The following is a 21438-nucleotide window of genomic DNA, read 5'->3' as shown; positions in this document are numbered from 1 at the left end:
ATGTACAAAACAAATTATACAGTATACAAACGTACTTGGCCATCAGAGAGCAGTCACCTCTGCTCGGTAAGGTGAAGATATAAATGGCCCCCTTGCTTTCATCTTGAACAGATATCTAGCATAGAAAAACTCTTCAGAAGCATTAATGCATTATTCATTCTTTGTTGTTAGGGGGGGGGGGGGGTAATAGAAAATAGAAACCCTCTCTCGTTTACCCCCAGGCCCATTGGTTTCCCTGCGTCTGCAGAGGAAGGGGCAGAATGGAAATTAACGAGAGGAGTGGGGAGGGAATGATAAGACGTCTGCATATGACAGAGCAAATGCTCAGACATGGAAGTGAGCGTGAAAACATTCGAAAAACACACCAAAAAAACAACCACACATGATTGTGACAATGTGCTTGCTCACCCGTGTGTGTGCGGGGGGGGGGGGGGGGGTAAAGTGGGAGGGAAGGATTCATCCTCTTAGACATTCCTGGATGAAAGGGCCTTGAAGGCAGAGGGACCCAGATAACACAGGATCACACATCTTGTCATAACGTTAAGATTCAGGAGGCCCCGGCCCTATGCAGCTGAGCCCATCTGAACCACATGGACGTCCAGGATGAGTAACACCATATGAACAACCATCAACAAAAACAAATGGCAGCTCACAAAAGAGGAATGAGTGTTCCTACATTGTGAGGAGAAGCTGTTTAAAACAAACCAAAGGTGCTTGACAGTTGACTGTGCTGCGACACATATATGTGTGTGTATGTATGTGTGCGTGCTTGTGTGCACTTCCTTGCCATCACTTACTATTTAAATATATATTAACATTAAATATATTAAAAAACACATACCCAATCTGTACCAGGAGCTGCTTGCTTTGATTAGGTTGTGTTAATGCATGCGTGTCTCCACAAGAAGGTACAGGTGAAGTGATTTCAATTAAAACATCTATCTGTCAATATCAACAATATGAGAAGATGCAACAACTACCTGGAATAAAAATGCATTCCCACCGTCTGGTAGTGAAAACGTAGGTAGAGTGTGTGTGTGTGTGTGTGTGTGTGTGTGGTTGTATGTTTGTTTCCGGAGAACTGACACATTAATGCTAGCACATCTGTCATTATTCTGATAAATATTCATATTAAACATATCCGGAATCTGACACTTATCTCCACAACCTTGTTTAATGTGATTCATTCAAGGTCCTGTTCAGATTTTCTTTATATAAAAAAAAAAGAAGAGAGAAAAATGGTACTTGGACACACCATTTTCCTAAAGGCCTCAAAGTCTAAATAATTCGCTTTGACAGAGACACACAGATATTACCACATTCACACTGACATACACATAACATCACTCAGTCTCGTGCACAGTCAGTCAGAGACACACACACACACAGCAAACGAACAAACAAAAAATACCATATAGACTGCATAAAAAGTGGAGAAATGGAGAATTTGGTGTGTGCGGTGGAATGAGAGGCTGCAGGGGTGTGTGGTTGGGGGTTGGGTTTAGAAGGGAATAGGCAATTCAGTCCAAGTTGTAGCGGAGGCCCACCTGGGCCCACCCTGGTCCTTCATAGCGAGAGATGCGCACGTTTGGTCTTCGGTGGGCTACACTGCAGGAGCGCCGGAGGAGAGAGGCGAGAGGGAGGGCTGGAGGGGGAGATGTGTCAGAAGACGGAGATGAGGGCGAAGACACCGTAGAGGAGGGCGCAGGGGTACGCCACCAGCAGCTGCTGGCCCTCCATCTCCAGGGCCGAGATGAAGATCTTGGAGGCGGAGAAGCTGCACCAACCGATGACGAGCGCCGTGATTACTATACCCATCATGCCTCTGGAGAAGAGGGGAGATGAGGACAAAAAGGAGTCAGGGGCAGCATCCATGACCAGTCTTACTCACACAAAGGCAAGCATGGCCTGTGACAGACATGGTCCAGCGGGCAAAACGGACACTCCATACATGTCAGACAACTGCTGACCAGTTCTAATCTAATACTAGTTTGAAATTGCAGGATGTCATTTTTGTTGCCAAATATAAAAATTCTACCATACTGTCATTCTAGTGTTTGCAGGAGTCATACAGGTCCTTATGTGTCTCTTAATTTTTTTTTAGGCCAGATATGCTATGAAGTTACGGTAGGAGACACAAGTAGATGCAGTAGAATACTGTGCAACACTGTATTTTCATCAGTCCTTCAGAACCATTTTAGACTCAGGGTCTTTTTTTATTTATTTATTTGTTTAATTTTGCATCGTTGCACTTTCAGGATATTCAGTCATGGAGACTAAAACACTAATTACATTTGCCTTTCCTGTTTCATTTCCCTAGATGTACATATGGGTGTCACCCAAGATGTCTAAACAGTTCAACATTTGTTGCGAAAACGCATACAAATTAAATACACTCTAGGGATAGAATATTAATGACATAAGTAGTTTACACCAAGCCAATAATATTCAACATTCAGTTCTTCTACACCCACACACACAATTATGAATGAATAAAATGTTTTTCACAGACACACACACACACACACACACACACACACACACACAAAACTCATAACTAACTATATAAACAACTGAACAAATGTCTGTACAGGCAGTCCACATAAGAAAGCAGACAGACTGGAGCTAAACCAATAAAGTGGGCCGGGGAACAGTCATGTGCCTGGGAGACAGCACCCGTCTCAGCTGGAGGTGACCTCCTCTTGTACGGGGCCCCTGATCGCCAATTTAACAATTTGTCATCAAACAAGCAACACGCCGATCAAGACTGAATAATTCAACAGTACACTGGCCTCCTTCAAAACTAGAGCATCCCAGTAGCGCAAAAAAACCTTTAACAAAATCACACCCAGACACACCATGGAGACGCTGCGGAATGCCTCTACGTCTCAGGTCACCCTGATTGAACTTACTGTAAGGAGAAGAGCACGCCAAAGCTGGAGAGGAGGATCATGGGAAGCAGGCAGTAGCCCAGGACGCTGGAGGCGCAGCCAAAAGACACGCCGGTCATGCTCATGAGGTTCAGCAGGCAGTACATGCCCAGGCAGCCGATAGCACTGATCCCGTACACGTAGCCAAACTGGATCTTCCCTGCCTGGGGCACAGAGGGATGGATAAAAAAACATTAATAACCTCCAGTGGAGCCTGTGCAGCTTATGCTAAGAGTACAGTCTATTAAGTGTGCCCCACCCATAAAAATAAAATAAAAAACATTAAAAGGCAGACCTGTTTTCATGTTTGTAGGATTGGTATTTTTTATGATAATATTTCAAAAAAGTAATGGCTTGAGGTAGAGCTTCATACTCTATAGGTAGTCCAAATGTTAATACATCTAGTAGATTGTTAGTGGATAAGGTCCACCAGCCCATAACTCTGATCACTACAACAACTCGTGCTGATAAAAGATTTCCGCACATACTTACTATTGTATATATTTGCTAATTATCGCACATTTCAAATACATCTGAGATTTGTGAATCGGGTATTTTCCTTGAAACACATGCTTAATTAAACTTGCAAGTTCGTGCTACTGGCGTTTAAATAAAGAATTACAGTGCAATTCGACCAGTTCCTGTACAGACTGGTTTGGTGTCAGATTATTCTGTGTTTTGTTTGGCTATCCCTGCATGCCTGGTCTTTTTCCCTTACTACTTACCAGTAGCAGCGTAGCTCCAAACGCCAAGCAGAACACCATGGGCCCAGCCAGGTCTGTTTCATTCATGATGCTCCCATCTGCTACCTTCATGGGGTGCAATACTGTCAAAGTCTTCTGCCAGATGTGGTCAAAATTGATCCCAAGCTCTGAAAAGAAGAGATTCTTAATCAGTACTAAAATGAATGTATTTCTTTACGCATATGACGGGCCTCTATGTTTCTCCTTGTTTAAGCAGCCATTACAGTGTGCACAAACATGGGAAAGGAATACTTCAAACGAATTTAGCCAACTCAATGCACTCATCCGATCACCAAGCCGATTTGGCAGATCCTAGCTGAGAAGGGATGGAAGCCAAGAGGACAAGATTCAAACCAGGCATTGGTATTCAATTACATGCAGACAAACAAAAGGCTACTTTTCTTGTTATGTGCAAACAACATGGTGGATAAGTGCATATGACTTCCTCTTGACAAACACATGCAATTCAAGAACAGCCTGCATATAGCCTACACAAATTAGCACAGAAATAGGAAAAGAAACTGGCTTCATATGACCCAGCTATGCCAAAACATTGGTAAACTTGGTTCATGCTTCCACATATGGAGAATCCAAAAAAAAAACATAATAATGATGGTGGTGGTTGAGAGTACAGATGTTCCAGTACAAAGTTCACAAAAATAGCCCACCATGCACCATCAAGTCCAGTATTTCTGGAGGACTGAAATAACCGCACAGCTTTGAAGGCAAAAGAACAAAACAAATCTGTGAGCAAGACGACCCCATTTGTAACGGTGTGTTTAAAACACAAAGGTCGAAGACTACCTGCTGCCAGCATTAGATTATTACTGAGGTCAGAGTCATTCATCAGATGAGAAGACTACCTTCAGATGACATACAGTGGCCCGCTCCTGCCTCCCCAGTCTTGCCCCAGTTAAGGCACACACCTGGAGATCTGGGCCACTTGCACTTGGAACAGAGGCAGCAAAAGAGCAGCGTGCCAGGACATCGGCATGACAACACACCCATAAGCGCACAGTTGCGTTTCCAATGTCACTTCAGTGGCTAGCTACCAGGGGCTTTTGGCCCGTTGGTTACCTTTGGGCGAAACAGGGCTAACTGGTACTTGAGGTGAAAGGCAGGGTAAAAAGGTTAGGTAAGAGAGGTACAGAACCAAAACAAGATAACTAGTCACTATTAAATAACCTACAAGCTCACCTTAACAGATAATTAAAGAATGGAGAATCGTTGGATCTGGCCAGCAAACAAAATCAGGGCTCTGCTGAATATTTGGGATAGGTATCCAGACTGGGTGGATGGGTGTAAAAGCTAAAACATTTCGTCTGTTACATATTTAACAAGTGAATTTGAGCTTGCACTGACCCGATAGTGGAAACACAACTACTGGCTCAGACAAACAATCTAATGGAGTGTTATCAAGTTCTGGATTCCCAGCAGAGCAGAAATACACTTGGTGAAAGTAATACACTGCGAGATTCAATATCCACTGATTAAAACTGCGTCTGGGTCAGGTCCTTGACTGGAATGAAAAGTCAGTGCCACATGAGCTCTTTGTAAACAAAGCAATCCAAATCAGACCTGTACAAGACACTGTTTTATGTACTGCTTTTATCATCATTACAGCAACTCTTCTAACACCCTTGAGAGAGGCTTGAAAATCAGGGAATTCTTCACAACGCTAAGCTTTCCCAAAGGTTTTGAGCATTTTACGAGGGTCCGTGAAATCTCCAGACCTGGATAATGCAATTTGAACACTCAGTACCTTTTCTGGATTTTCCAAGGCCTTGATAATCCTGACCAGTAACATCTTACCATGCTATGCAGCTTCTGAACCCTCTATGCAGAACTCTAACATGACTCTCACCTTCCAGCAGGGGAGGCTCATCTTCAAAGCTGCTGCCGTACATGGACTGTGAGCTGGCGGGGGTGTAGGCAGGCGTGGGCTGGAAGATCTGTCCAGTGTAGGGCTGCTGAGGCTGGGGCATCATGCCCGGGCTGGCGTACGCCATGGGCTGGGAGTAATCATACTGCCCATATGGCCTGAGAAGACAGAGGAGAGGTGGGATGTGGTGAAGGAGAGAGAGAGGAGGGCGATATGGACTTGTTACATCCTGCAGAGCAGTATTCTAATTTAATAACACACACCTATGGCAATACCCCAACAACCTTTAATTTAACATCCAGAGTACCATTGGATAGATAGCTGGTGTGACTAATGGATCGATCACTGATGATCAAATATGAGTGTCTTAAAACTAAATTTAGTATGTAATGTATGAAGAGGGACATTTGATCAAAATTACTGAGATATCAGAAGTTGGCATTAAGGCCTTATTCAAAGTAGACAGTGGTGTTGAGGAAGAGCCGTATGTAGCATCGACAGTAAATGTGTCATCCTACTGTTTGTATGGGTCCTCTGTGTTGCCATAGGCATATCCCTGATTTTGGTCATCGACGCTGTAGCTGGACTGGTAAAAATCCGTGTTCAAGTTGTCAAATCCTGACATTTCAATCTGTGGAAAACGAGCGTCAGGATGAAATGATTAAAGCTAGCCACTCAGTAGGCTATAAAGTAAGCATTGCTACCAAACATCCATGTAAGTAATATCTAACCGTAGCGGATATCAAATCTACAAACGACCTGAAAATATAGACAAGATCTCACAAATCATAAAGCAGTAGCTGGCTTCCATGGCAAACGTCATTTTCGTAGTCAATAAGTGCAGTTGAGGCTAAATGCCACCAGCCATAGTGAATACGTGTCGTCCTCCAAGAGCTAACGATGGCTCATTAAAAGTTAGCCTAGCAGAAATGATTTCCAACGCCACAGGGATTCCTACGATATCTAACGGTAGCGTTACAGATTAGGATCAGCTCATGATACTTCACATACCAATTCAAAGGGAAAGAAACGCCTTTGTCCAACCCGTTACTTAAACGGTGAGCTATTTGACAAGTTACATAGCTACAATTACCACAGCTAACTTCACGTTAACATCTATCCAACTTCTTAGCAACGTAGCTAGCGTCAGCTAATGTTAAACAGCAAGTAAGCAAACATAGATTCTGAGCCAGGTAATCTACTTAAACAGCCCGCATAGCCCTTAAATGACCCAAAACAATTTAGATATTGAGACAGATCGGCTATAGCTAGAGGTGAACGTATATGTAAAACGTTACAAACTGGATTTTCATTTTGTGATGAAAATTGAGTGACTGGTGACGTGCGCCAACACCATCACAGATTGTATACCTTCTGCTCAGTTACCTAGCCGTCTCGTAAACAAACGAGCCGGTTAGTTTGATGGGCGAGGCTTGGTTGTTATGTGACATGTCTCATTACTTTATTTCTAAAAACACAGGAACCGGTGTCATTGATTGTTAGGAGAACCAAGTTTGTTAGCGATAGCGAGCTAGCTGATTTAGAGAAGACCCAAGCCAATCTAGCTCATGACAGCTTAGCTAACGCTAACTCATTCACAAGAAAGCGTTAAACAATAATAATAGCTACGACTTAAGTCGAGCAGATAACATACCTCTCTGCAGTTCCTTCACGACTGCCCTATTTAGTACTATAATGCCGAACACCGCCAACTTCACACGGCACCTACTTACGTGTCAACAGAAAAGTAAAAAGTAAGTACTTCCGGGTGATGGCGCCACCATAGATCAGCTGGCTTTATCTACAGGGCTTTATTTGTCTGAAAATACAACCATTGCCCTCTGTACGCATCTTTCCGAACTGCAAAAATGTGCAACAAGGACGATGCACAGTCACACAGACACTGATTAAACTGGGGTAGGATCACAATCTTTAATGTGGTTACATTTCCATGCAGAGCAAACTAATTTAGTCTCTGTCTATGTCTGTGTCTGAATGTTTAATAGTCTTGCACAGCATGGTAGCACACCACCCACATGCTCTCTTTTAGAAAGACTCACAAAAGGACAAATTCTACTTAGTTCTCCCTGATGTCCTGCCTCCTCCTCCTGGTTTCCTCCTCCTTCAGATATGTTCAATTCACAGTGCCTCAGTGCCACTTAATATGATAATTCGATTTTCAAATAATTTCAAGATACTCATGGATGAAATAAACTCTTTTGTTTTGATCAAATGCTCTGATTACACAATACTAAAGATCTTCAAACACAATAAATGGTAATTTGACGGTTCACATTCACGCATCATTATCAGGTTATAATCTAATTTCAAACTATTTCATCTGAATGAAGAATTAATTTGTCGTCAATCAATTAAAAGGCACTGTAAAACACTGACATACTATGACAACCATGCATATATTGCCATTTGTATCAATTATAATGTCCTGCAGTCACTTGTATGACCAATTGATGAAAATGCCAGTGCTTCAGCTCACTTTAATGCCAGTACTTTCGTAAAGATATGAACTAACTTTGATTAATGAGTTGTCAACCACAAAATGTACTCACACATTAAAAATAACATGCTCTTCATTCTCCGTCAGACATACCAAACAGATGGTAGTGGTAATGTAAGTAGCAATGGTAGCTGCCATGTATTAAACAAAGGCAGAGAAACAGAGGATGCACAGGGTGCTCTAAAAATACACGTCTTCTGGGAACCCTACTCACCAGCAGACCGACGTGCGAAGGGGAGCTATCCAATGAGGAGACAAAGAGGGGCCCTCTGTCAGCCAGGTAGATTCAATAGGGGTGCAATTGGAGAGGAGGTGTGGAGGAGGCTGAGGGAGGAGCACTGGCAGCTTGTGGCTCAAAGCTCGTTGTGCTCCACCAGAGCAGGGTGGAAGATGAAGACATAAACTGTGTCTGAGAAGCAGGAGCTCTGATTTGCCCAATCATGAATCAGGTGCAGGACCCTCATACTGTGAGAGATCTAATCATCAGTGCACATGAGAAGCATTGCCCTCTGAGTCAAATCAAGACAGAGAAGGGAAAGAAAAAAAATTGAAATAGAAATAGGCCTATATGCTATATGTGGTGGAGCAGTGGAATGTTGCTATGATATTTGAATATGTGAATATATGTTTTTTCATTATTATTTTTTAGTATGGTTATATATGTTAATTACTGTATGTTTTCTTGATATTTTAGAGTTCTTGACTTGTTATTGTTACAGTTATTATACCATATCAACACTGACTAAATGGCCTTCCTTTTTCCGTCTAGACAGGCTCCATTCATTTGGCAGTGCTCAAATGTTGAACTTGTTCTCTCATTTGAATTTACACCTCCTCTTGTGAGCCAATCAAAAAGTAATCAACGAGTTACATTACTTTGATGAAGTAATTAAAATAGTAACATTTTTACAGGGTAACTAGTAATCTAACCTATTATATTTCTGCACTGAGGAAGCTAGATGAACAGCAGTGGTTTCTCAAGTAAAACAAGGGCAATTGATGAACTGGCAGGGTGTTGATACGAGGAATATCAGCTGGAGAGAACTTTGGACTATGTAAGCTAACTGCATTAAATTCATCGTTGGAGCCACTTATGATGTCTTCCCAATTCTACAGATGCTCAGTCTGTAAGTGGGTGAGGACAGAAGTTGTTGGTTCATTAAAATGTATTTTGCCTGGATGCAAAACCAGTTTGACCCAGGGTCGTTACACATGGAGACATAATCAATTTTTAAAGTGACTTTCATGTTTGTTTGAGAATAAATATGTTGAGGTTACCTCTTTGCCAGTTTATGAAATTATTTTGTGCAAGTGGGCAGAAAAGTGGAACCTAGGCACGTACAAACAGTCCTGGCAAATAGGACGAAGTGCGGGATTTGAGATGGCTGGCTAATGTCAGTAGACAACTTAAAGTTCCACAGTGTATGTTGTAAGTGCTATGGCCAGACACGGTTTAATATTCTTGGGGGGCGCGCATTCTTTAACGTATTGAGTTAAGGATTCCATTTGAAGGTACGATTGAGGAAGCATTCGAAAGGAAGGAGCTAAAGTATGTGGAATTGGTAGTGGAAGTGAAGCAATGATGTTGACAAGCACACACAAAACCAGTGGAGATAGGTGTTGGAGGCTTTGAATCTAAATCAACCATTACACTTCTATTAGGGTTTGGTTTTTGAAGATGGTCACTCTCAAAGGAGCTTTAAAGGAGTTATGTAAATGTTTTGACTGAGGCGCTCACAGGATACGTGGGATTGTGGATTAACCTGAACTAACTCTGAGATATCAGAAATCTTATTGAGGTGAACTGTTGTTGTTGTATCCTGCTGCTCAGGCTCTATAGTTGGGCAGTCATGTTGTTGTGTTTAGCAATTGTGGGCTATACAGACAGCGCATGTTGTACTATAAAGGAGGGCCTTTGCGGATTCCAGGTACAACATGCGGCAAGTGTTGCGGCTGTCACAGGCAATTGTGCGTTGCTGTTTTATCCTGCTTGATCTATGGTTGGGCAGTTGTTATATTGGTTAGGTTGCTGGCTATGAGAACTTGCATGTGATTCGGGGATTCACTACTGTGGGAACCCCCAACCAATAGCACAAGGAATTTTTTCCTAACTTAAATCAGAAGTAACTTTTCCAACCATGACTATTACCACATTGTCTTTTATCGAGCACTTAGGTGATATATTAACCCTGCACTGTGGTATTAATATTTGGCAGATAGCGACAGGATCCATTCTTGTCTTAAAGAGGAAAAATCAATTTCATACACTATCATGAATTCATGAGGAAAAAAGCCTTGACTAATCCGGACACTCAGAATTATCCCCCTGTCTAATCATATTTAAAAGTTCCAGAGCATGGCTTTGCTTCATCCGCATAATGAAAGAAAATTGAAAACTGTCACCGAATGCTGCAAATCTAGGTCAGTGAATTGCCATGCAGGAATAATTACCTTCTGCTAAAGTGTTTACTTTAATCCTGTGTTATTGCCTCGATGTATGAGTGGATTACAACAGCCTTTTCATCACCTCCATTCCAGCCCTGTCTCTTCAAACGCACACACACACACAAACACACACACACACACACACACACACACACACACACACACACACACAAACAAGGCAAACTAATCTACATAAACATGCATGTCTGCATAGGGACATACATCCTGCATATATCTACACGTTCATGCCCACACACGCACATGCATGTTTTCCACTCCAATCCTCTTCTGCCCCATCCATCTTTGACAGTACAAACAAAATATCTTATATGATTGCAGGCATACCAGGAGGAGCCGATTTAAAATCTAAGAAACTGCACTTTAGCATCAGACAGAGAACGAGTTTGGAAGGCACATTTGTGGAAATACCAGCGTTTGAATTTGTATACTCCTTTAAACACGCAGGCACATGTGTTCTGATAGTAACGATGCATGTTCTTTCATCCATTTTTAAGGCCCTGACTGCCTGAGGGTAAGAGAAATAAATTAGTCATCACGGACTTCCGCCAGTCCCACACTGGCTGACATGTTGTGGGTAGAACCTCACGCGGTGAGCCCAGCCAGTGTCACTACCAATGAGTGATAAGGAAGAAGTTGTCACCTTTCTATTCTAATAGGAAGATATTGCTGTCAATCACAGGTGTCCATGTGAAGGTGTTGCCAGGCCACCAGACAAGTACGTCTTCTTTACAGACTATAACATGATGAGAACTCTGAACATGGTGATCATAGAGCAAAATAAATTCAAAAGCTGAGATCAAATGAAGCATCGCCTCCACTAAGAATTATTCATTACTGGTTTGAATAAAAGCAAGTGCACAGCGAACACTCCAAAGCAAATTATATAAAGCTCGTGACTTTCTCAGACTCTACAGTAACACCGCTGTTGGCAATTTATCACACCACAGAGCAACATCAAGCCCTCCACATCTTATCTCAATTTACTCAAAGTGAGTATATAAATCTGTGTGATCATAGACTCTGTTAGTATTTAAAAATGATTTACACATTCCCATGGCCCACAGCAGTCTCAGCACACTGACGACAGATAACTGAGGGTCTTAGTTAAATTACATTTAGTAGACGCTTTCTTCCAAAGTGACTAACAAGGATGTATACACATTTTACACTGATGGCACACTGCACATCAGGAGCAAGTAAGGGTTTAGTGTCTTGCTCAAGGACGCTTCGTCAGGGAATCCAACTAGCAACTAGCAACCTTCTGATTACTAAACGACTTCTCTACCTCCTGTACCACTGGCTCCCACTGTCACTGTTACTGGGACCTCCAATCTCAGAAGAAAGGCAGGGGGTTCACTACATCTACATGGCAGGTTAAAGCAAAAATGGAGAAGTCTCTTTTCCAAAACTGCCTATACAACTTTATGTCACAGTGTAAAGCTGGCACATATGCATAACTTTCCGAACAAATACATACAAGTTTAAACTCACACACACACACATTTTTAAATATACTATAAATGTATACTGCATATATACAGTATATATGTATATGTGATAGATGGAGAGAGCAAGCAAAAGAGAGAGAGAGAGAGATGTAGCGAGGGAGATTAAAAAGATGATAATGTGTTGTCTGTGTTCTAGCACAATGAATCAAAATCAAAGGGAGGAATATGTTTAGCATTTTGTAGTGGGGCTTTTGATAAGACACGGAAGCAGGCTTTGCTAAACAGCTGTTTTCGCGTTTGTCAGATCTCTTGGCAGGGAAACCACGTGTGCACAGTACAGAGCTTAAGAGACCTGGTTGGTAGGTGGTGGGCACTATGACCCTTTGACCCTGTGGCCTACAAAATATGACAGGGTTAACTAGCTTTACCTTCAATTACTTTTGCATATTTGCAACATAAGTAAACACAACATAAATTAGGATGGCATAAGTTTAACTATTTTGTTCAAACAGAACCCTGTCTTTGGTGCAGGGTTAATCAGGTATATAGTTAGATATGAGAAACCAAAACAAAACCATATTTATAGCTAGTGCCTCAACAGTTCTGGCTGTATCCAGAATTCAAAGGTTTAGAAAGACTATTACCTGGAATGCAGCACCCATAGGAAGTTGTTTAATTTTTTTTATAATTTTCCAAAAATGCAGTTATGTCTAAGGCACAAAAATGTGGAGATACTAACATAAGGTATAAGCATGTCACTGGAAATACCAATGCCAGTTGTAAAGGTGTGAAGGCCAGGCAAGGGTATGTGCTGCATATTTGCTTGGATGCTAAAAAGTAGACTTGACTTGAATACAGTAAAAAAAACATTCACTCACTAAAATAACAAAAATGCTTTCAGTGTTATAACATGCACAAGAATGTCAGGAGGACTGATATTGAAAAGCACTGATACCTCGCTTCTATTCAATTCTTTTTTTTAAATCAATTTAATGACAAATTTCCCCTCGAATATAACTGGAACACAAAAAAAAAGAGAAATAGAGAGATGGAAAACGTGAAATGAGGGTGAAATTTGTGGGTGGGGTGGCGTTTTGATGCTGTGGTAATAAATGAAGCCGGTGATCCTTGTGTCACTGCGAGCCCCAGGCTGCCCATCTCAGGGTCATGTGATCCTCCTTTTTCTCTCAGGATTCTTCTTTCCTTGCATTGAACTGTCAGTAGCCCATTTGCTGCTGGTGCCAGTGTCTCCCCTCAGCTCAATCATTACTGAATATGCTGTCCATTCGGTCTGCTCACAGTCATTCAGACCAGCCGTCTCCCCCCCCCCCCCCCCCCCCCCTCTTCCCTCTCCTTCCCCATCTACTCTGCAGCCTTCTTGTTCCCTTGTTCTAGTCTTCTTTCTCTCTTCTCCTCTCCGCCCTGATCCTTCTCTGCCTGGTCTCTCCTCCTCTTCTTCTGGTTCCAGTATCCTCACTTTGCTTTTCTTCTCCTCCACGATCATCTCTCACGTCCTCCCCTCTCCTTTCCCTGCTTCTCTCTATCCACCTCCTCTCTTTTCTCCCATCTCCTCTCCCCTTCTTTCCACTCCCCTCATCTGCTTCCTTCATTCTCTGAACTCAATTCTGCTCCTCTCTCTTATCTGTGTTCAGACTGCCTCTGCTGCCATACATTTAGTACCTTCAGCAGCAGCTGCCAGACCTCTTAATGCAGCCCCATCTCCACACTGCCTTGTCTCCAGGGAAAAACATGGACCTGGGAAAAGTGCCTGTCTTCCCTGCCCTGAGTGTGTGTGTGTGTGTGTGTTTAGGTCGGTTTGCTTGTGTATGCAGGTAGTGCACGTACACATGCGGTGTGTGTGCATGTGTGTTATTGTGGGCGTCTGTGAGTTCCTGTGTGCATTTGTATGTGATCGTTTCTCTCTGTGTTTGTATGTCAGTGTGTCTAGTGTGTGAGAGTGTGTCCATGTGTGTATTGTGTGTGAGTTTGTGCATGTGGGTATTGTGTATCCATAGTTCCAATAGATCTTGACAACCAGCCATTTGCCAAGTGATGGATTGTGCATGGCTGCTTGGTCAAATATGTTGAAGGAGATGTTGTTGCCCATTGAAGCATATTTCCATCTACTCTTTTTTCATATTTCACTTTAATTTGAATAAGGCATCATAAAACATTCATGATTATTTTATTACACAAGCACACTAACACACAATGAAGCCTGATCTCCTCCTCACCAACATAGGGCAGGCACACATACTACCAGCTCCATCTGGAACTACAGTAATGAGCTAAGTGCAGGCCAGCGCCGTGGCTAGCAGATTATGTGAATCGGAAGACACTTCAGGGAGGTTCATGTTTCAGGATCAATACAGAGGAACACAGGCAGCTCTCCTCCATTAAATCATAAAAATCATTAGGAGAGTCTTCTGAATGAAAGTGGCCTGGTTCGAAACACGCTGGAAAAATCTCCTCCAGCCACTAATTGAGTATTTCACATGAGTATTTCAGCTTGGAGAAACCAAGTGCTGTCCCCCCAAAAAAATCTGGGATCTGGGAACTCTCATAGTCCTCTCTTTCCATTCATTCACAAATTTGCCAGTTGCCTGCTGTTTACAAATCTTTGCTGAAAATGTAAGAGATGTGCCCAAGAGAAGGTTGTTGAACGGCTGGAACTAATTCATGAAGATTAACTATAATTACGGTTCACACATTTAGACCCGCACATCTCAAGAGCTGCTAAGAATGGCTGGTGCCTGGATGCTGGAGTATTTACAGGCGGGGCCTGTGTGCAAACAGCCTAGTAATGACTGACACAGCTGTCGCTGCCATAAGGCCGACTCAAACTACCGTTGCTTAAGACTTCATTCTCTGCTACATAATGTCAAAAAGTCATACAAGTGAATCAAAGATGAGGCAGAGACTGCAGTGAAAGCTGGTTTCTCAGTTGCTTTTTCATCATCAGTCAGCAAAACCTATTATTTGCCTCTGGGATACTGTCACCAGAGCTACCTTAGGGCCAAATGTGGAGAATCCATATAAGGGTGCAGAGGGGGGTGATCACATATAATACCCCAGAGACAGAAATGAGGGGAAGGAAGACATGGAGGAGGCATCCTGGAAAAGGTGAAGACATGAGAGAACAGAGAAAGAGAAGACTTTTACTGACAATGTGTCCTTTGAAGGTGATGGCTGGGAGGTTTGCTTCAGCAAGATATTATGTGATTTGGGGTAAAACTCTGACAATGCAAATGTTGCTGTCTGTATAGTTTGCTGTATGTACTTTACTTTGCCAAAAGTCTCATATTGCAAGCTTGCAGTACAATCCTCCTCAATTTTAATTTCATAACAAACTTTTGTATGTATTTTTGACTTTTCCATTTGGCCTAAAACTGTAGCCTTTCCCTGGTTTAAGTCTCTATGCGGATGTGAACTACTTTGATTTCCTTTGATGTTAACATTTCTGTGGAAGAAACTTCAGTAATTATGTCCAGTGCAAATACATTTAGGTGGACTGCTTAATTATTTGCTCTGCATAAATAAATAAATGTAAAACTGTTGGCTTTCTGCTAGAATGAATAACAACTGACACCAATAGAGTGTGTCTGAGGTAAAACATTTGGCTAACTATCACTGACCCAGAAATTAGTTATTTGAGAAAAAAATGTACCAGATTTCCTGAAGAGGAAGAAGGAACTCACATAAGCTGTACAAATGTGTAGACCCCCACGGGACTCATAGTTTACTTTTCCCACAAGGCAATAGAGCATTAGATATTTGTTTCACTTGAACATGCATATCTTTGAAGTAAAACTATCTACTGGAGATAGTGGCAGCCTTACTGAAATCATGCCACAGGATTGAAATGGATCACATTCATTTTCAATCATCAAATAAAAGGAATTATTTGGCATGGCCAAAAAGTAACAATGTCCATTGAGTGTGTAGTGAACCAAGGTACCGTAAGCAGATTAAAGCTGATTCATCTCATCCCTTCCAAAATTTTTTACAAATCGGTCTTTTGCAAATACTTGCTGGATGGAACCCAAATGAACTGAAAATTATTTTCTGCTTTATAGTTTTTCTATAAGCTGTTTGTAAAACTGGAATGGCATGCAACTTATCCCTCCTACAGTGGTCTTAGTGAGTGAAGATCCGTGGTGATGAGGAGCAGCTGATGGCCAGATGAGATGTGCATAGAGAGCTGGCAGCTCAGCAGATGGGGGGTTCAAGACAACAGTCTAATGAAAGATTAAGGGAAGCCGGCTGGCTAAATACTCTCTCTCTCTTTCTCTCTCTCTCCTTCTCTCTGACGCACACACACTCATTCACTAACTCTCTCTCTTAGTCTCTCTTTTTTCTCTCTGTCTCACACTCATAAAGACACACACACGCAGACACACACACACACACATCCTCAATCAACCTCCTCCTACACAGAGACACACACACACTCTGTCTCTCTCCACTCAGTTCCCTCCACTGAGCCCCTATGATCAACTTTACCTCCTCTTCTCTTATTCTGCCTTAGCCTTCAGTTCCTTCACTCACACATGTGTATTACCCGCCTAGACACACACACACACACACACACACACACACACACACACACACACACACACACACACACACACAGTCACACACACACTAAGGTGCACATACACACACACACACACACACTAAGGTGCACATACACATACACATACACACACACACACATAATAAGGTGAGCATACACACACACACAAACACTGAGGCTAAGACATACATGCATACACACACACACACACACACACACACACACACACACACACACACACACACACACACACATGGTCTGCCCCCTCCCCCCCTCTCTCTTTCCCTCCTGCCTCCTCACATAGGCTCATTTACCGGGGAAATAATCGCTGGAAAGGGTAAATTGTGCATCCAGCAGGAGTGATTTGTCGCACTTTCCTGCACCTGGCTGAAATCTAAAAGCAGCCAAGGCCCTGGTTTATACCAGTTATAGAGGTGGGTGGCACATGAACAGAGGCAAGCATGCATGTATTCATGATATGACCTACTTCCAACTGAATGCACAGAGGTTTCTGCAAATACTCTATCTTTTCCTTCTAAACAGAAGAAATCGTTGCAAAAAAGTAATTACTTAAAAATGCAAAGGAATAACGAGAACTACTACGACAGCAGTGGTTGAGAAACTTTTATTCTCCTCACAGGGACAGAACTTCGTTAAGAGAAGACTTGTCATGATTAAAATGCATTCGAATAAGGAAGCCCTGAAGAAGGGCTGGAGTGCACTGGGGTTTAATTTGTCTGCAACACCCTTGGGAAACATTTGTCATGGGCCCACCAGCCCCAGAACTGCATACCATTTAAAGCAAGTTTATCATTGAGTTGTGTGCATTACTTTTTCATGACTATCTATTATGCATGACATATTAAACAAACTTCACAAAAAATGACCATGAACAAAGGCATGGTCTCTATCCATACAGACCTTAACATCCTTGCAATGGTATTGACATGATGTAAACCGCACCAATGTATCATTGAACGAGGCGCTGTCCCTGGTGCTGAAATGTCCGCCCTGAGAGCTCTTAATAGGATATTGATGTGTATTTTGCAGATTAAAATGTTGTCAGGTTGATAATTAAAACAGCCTTTTTAATTTTTCACAACTACAATTGCACATGTTAGGTAGCTTTGGTGCATGTTTAATTAGGTCTAGCAACTTATATTACGCAAAGGGACAAACTTCTCCTTGAATACACAGCACTTTGAAAAAATGCACACCGATCATCCGCGCCCACACTGTGTACTCCTTTAAGATGATGTAATTCTTATTATCCATTATGGTTTTCCCTGCACCGCTGAAGCAACATCAGCCGAGGGTCTCTCTCTCTCTCTTTCTCTCTCAGTTTCGTGGCACCACCCTGCTCGGAGGGCGCTGAGCGCGCAGCCTCCACTCCTTTGACATCCCCTCTCTCCTCAACTAAACGCGCGCACACTCCCATGGCAAAATCTACGTTGCACTTCAAAGCAAAGGGAGAAGACCAACAGAATCCAGGAAACAACATCAGTAACATTCGAAATTTCACTCGACGAAGCTGGTGATGAAAAGCAGGAGGGTGCGTTAGATTGGGCGACTGTAACACTCGCAAGGACTTCGCGTTTTAAGTTGCGTTTGGGGCAGTGGTTTTATGTAAAGGGATACATTTGATTTGATCAGGGGAAGTTGACAATGTATGCTTGCTGTTCCAAAGACGATCCCTCCACACTTTAAAAGTTTTTGATGGACTCTCAAAATGGCATTGTTCAAAAATCTCAATCTGTTTTGAAGACATTGCTGTGGATTACAACAACGCCTTTCTAGAGTGCCTTTGGAGAACAAATTGTACATTTTGTGCGGTTTTGTTGCGTCTTCGTTCAGACCCCTATTTCTGTAGTTGGAGTGCAGAGCTACCTTGCCATGGACCCCCCTCTCCTCCGTTGATGCTCTTTTCTCCTGGGCTTTGGAGACGGAGAGTGAGCAGCCAATGCAACCTTGCAACATGCACATCTTTTAGATGCACATCTGATATTTTTTTTAGCAACAATATTATTTGTACCTCCTGAGAACAGTCAGCGTCTCGTCGAAATCGAGGTTTGTGGACCACTACCTTCCTTCAAATAACACTTCGTCGGGTAGGGGTTAGGTTGACAGCGGGCTTGTTATTAATATTTCATCAATATCTGTTTGATGTAAACTGCTTAGGCGTACACAAGACTATTTTCCTTGCTGTAAAGGCCAAGCGGTGTCTGTGAAAGGGCCGCAGAACACTAACTTTCTTCCCGAGCAGTGCTTTTCCTGTAAAGATAGAGGTGGACATTTTTGGCACTCATGACTGAGTCGATGGCACTGAGTGGGAACTGTCAGACTCAGCCGACGACCAAAGAACAGGGGTCTGTTGTGAATAGTTTCCCTGAAGTCGTTGAGCTAAATGTTGGGGGACAGGTTTATTACACTCGTCATTCGACGTTAATCAGTCCCCCGAATTCCCTCTTGGGAAAAATATTCTCCTCTAGAAAGGATCCGTCAAATGATCTAGCCAGAGATCCTAAAGGGCGTTACTTTATCGACAGAGATGGGTTTCTTTTTCGTTATGTATTAGACTACCTCAGAGATAAGCAAGTCGTTCTCCCAGACCATTTCCCAGAAAAAGGAAGGTTGAGGAAAGAGGCGGAATACTTTCAACTGCCAGACTTAGTAAAGCTTTTATCCCCTGACGACTTAAAGCACAGTCCGGATGAATACTGCCACAGTGATTTTGAAGATGGGTCACAGGGCAGCGACCTACGGACGTGCCCTCCACCGTCGCTGGTTCCAGCTGACCGAAAGAGTGGCTTCATTACTGTCGGTTACAGAGGCTCGTGTACAATGGGGAGAGAGAGTCAGGCCGATGCCAAGTTTAGGAGGGTACCGCGGATTTTGATATGCGGGAGGATTGCGCTGGCGAAAGAAGTTTTTGGTGAGACGTTAAACGAGAGCCGAGACCCAGACCGGACACCGGACAGATACACGTCGAGGTTCTACCTGAAATTCAAACACCTGGAGAGAGCTTTTGACATGCTGTCAGAGTGCGGCTTCCAGATGGTCGCCTGTAACTCGTCGGTCACAGCATCCTTCGTCAATCAACACACCGAGGACAAGATCTGGTCAAATTACACAGAATACGTCTTCTACCGTAAGTTTATGTGATTTTACCTCTTATGAACTAGCACAGTAGCGAAACAGAAAGAGCTGATAGTAGGAAACGAGTAGTATCTAATTCCATCTAGTCTCAGATTTGTTTTTAAAGTCACCACTAGAAGGCACACTTGGTTTGTGGTGTGTTTTTCCCCCGAACAGGTAATTCAGGTAGCGCGGCAAACGCACCCGCATAGCACTAAACACAGTGGCAACCACAGCTTTAAAAATAAAAAAAGAAGCCACGCCTCTAAAATGGATGGCTGACGTGTACAGTGCCATAGAAACTTTTGCTTTTAGGAGCCCTCTCGTGTTCAAAGGGTTTGGAGGGTAATAGTTACCCCACTTGTGTCAGTGCCAGTGCTTATACCCTGGCTCCATTTCTTGTCCTGCTGAAAAGCTTTATGTAAGACTCCTACACAGAAATGAGATATGAAGCTCTCCATGGGGATAGAGCTCCCAGCAGATCTCTCTCTCTCTCTCTCTCTCTCTGTGCCTCTCTTTCTGTCTCACTTGCTCTCTCTCTCCCTGTGCCTCTCTTTGTGTCACACTTGCTCTCTCTCTTTCTCTCTGTTGGTCTCTGACATCCTACCTATCCCAACAGCAATCATTGTGAAGCAGCAAGAGATGATGGGCCCCAGTAATGGCTCTCATAACGTTTTTTATGATGCAACAAAACACCACCCACTCACCACTGACAGCTTGAAATGGTGTGCCTCTGGTGGAGAGACACTGCCAAAGGCTTCGGAGAATGGCCACACACTAGTACTTTCTGTGGCAAGACTATTATAGGTGTCATCACAAATGAGACTTCCTCACATTCATCTGATGCTTCCTCTGGGCGTGGAGCTGAGGTCGCTGCCAGCGCATTTATTTTGCCATTTCAAAAAAGGCAGTATTAGCTGAATGGGAATATTGGCAGTTTGGCGTGCGTTTTCAACCCATGCCAATTGCGCGAAATAAGAGGGAACTGTGCTTGTTTACGGCTGTGTCCCCAGCACTTGGATCAAAGAGTGCTAAGATATTTATCCTCATGGGAGAGAAGTCATATTATTAGGGCGGTGGGTAGTCTTTTTTTGGCAAAAACCCTTTTCAAACGTTGTGTTCCTGTCATTAAAGTATTCTACAGAGGCAAAATGCATGCATCTTTTATGCAGACTGCATGTTCATGAGACACAGTTTCATAATCAAACAGTACTGAAGCCCAAGGATAATTTTCTGATCACCCTAATACACTGAATTGCAACCAGTTTATATTATTTGCGCTTGGCTGCAATGTTTTGATAAAGCTTTACCATGACAACGAATTGAGAGACCATTGCATGTGCCTATGGTACCTGGCATTTTATAATGAAACAACTAGATACAAAAACACAAACCTTTCGTCATGTTGTCCCATGTCACATGTTACACACACAAACACACACACACACACGCACACACACAAACACACACACACACGCACACACGCACACGCACACACACACACACACACACACACACACACACACACACACACACACACACACACACACACACACACACTCACACACACACACACACACACACACACACACACACACACACACACACACACACACACACACACACACACACACCCACACAGGTAGAAACAGATGCACAGACACACACCCACACACACCAGCAAGGGTTTTTCATTATTTAAATATCCTGTAAAGAGCATTGCAAAGCAAAGCAAGGCAC

The 21438-nt window shown here is 42.8% G+C and overlaps 2 protein-coding genes across 2 annotated transcripts in view; one reads left to right on the top strand and one right to left on the bottom strand.

Annotated features, from left to right (window-relative positions):
- Positions 1-433: 433 nt before the first annotated feature.
- yipf5 (Yip1 domain family, member 5) lies at positions 434-7295 on the bottom strand. Its single transcript, XM_080850859.1, has 6 exons — positions 7210-7295; positions 6074-6186; positions 5538-5713; positions 3656-3801; positions 2913-3094; positions 434-1825 (listed from the first exon to the last, which is right to left on the bottom strand). Exons 2-6 carry the CDS (start codon positions 6178-6180, stop codon positions 1663-1665), a joined length of 774 nt encoding a protein of 257 aa, XP_080706985.1. The 5' UTR covers positions 6181-6186; positions 7210-7295; the 3' UTR covers positions 434-1662.
- An 11572-nt stretch (positions 7296-18867) lies between these two features.
- Positions 18868-21438, top strand: part of kctd16b (potassium channel tetramerization domain containing 16b) — a gene marked incomplete at both ends in the record, with an annotated part of 51993 nt that continues 49422 nt past the window's right edge. The window contains one exon of the mRNA XM_080845377.1: positions 18868-19711. Coding sequence (XP_080701503.1) covers positions 18868-19711 — 844 coding nt within the window. The remainder of the gene's footprint in view (positions 19712-21438) is intronic.

This window comes from Sprattus sprattus, assembly GCF_963457725.1.
Source record: "Sprattus sprattus genome assembly, chromosome: 1".
NCBI lineage: Eukaryota > Metazoa > Chordata > Actinopteri > Clupeiformes > Clupeidae > Sprattus > Sprattus sprattus.
Note: the sequence above shows the minus strand (reverse complement) of the source record. Positions and strands in the feature narration are given on the sequence as shown.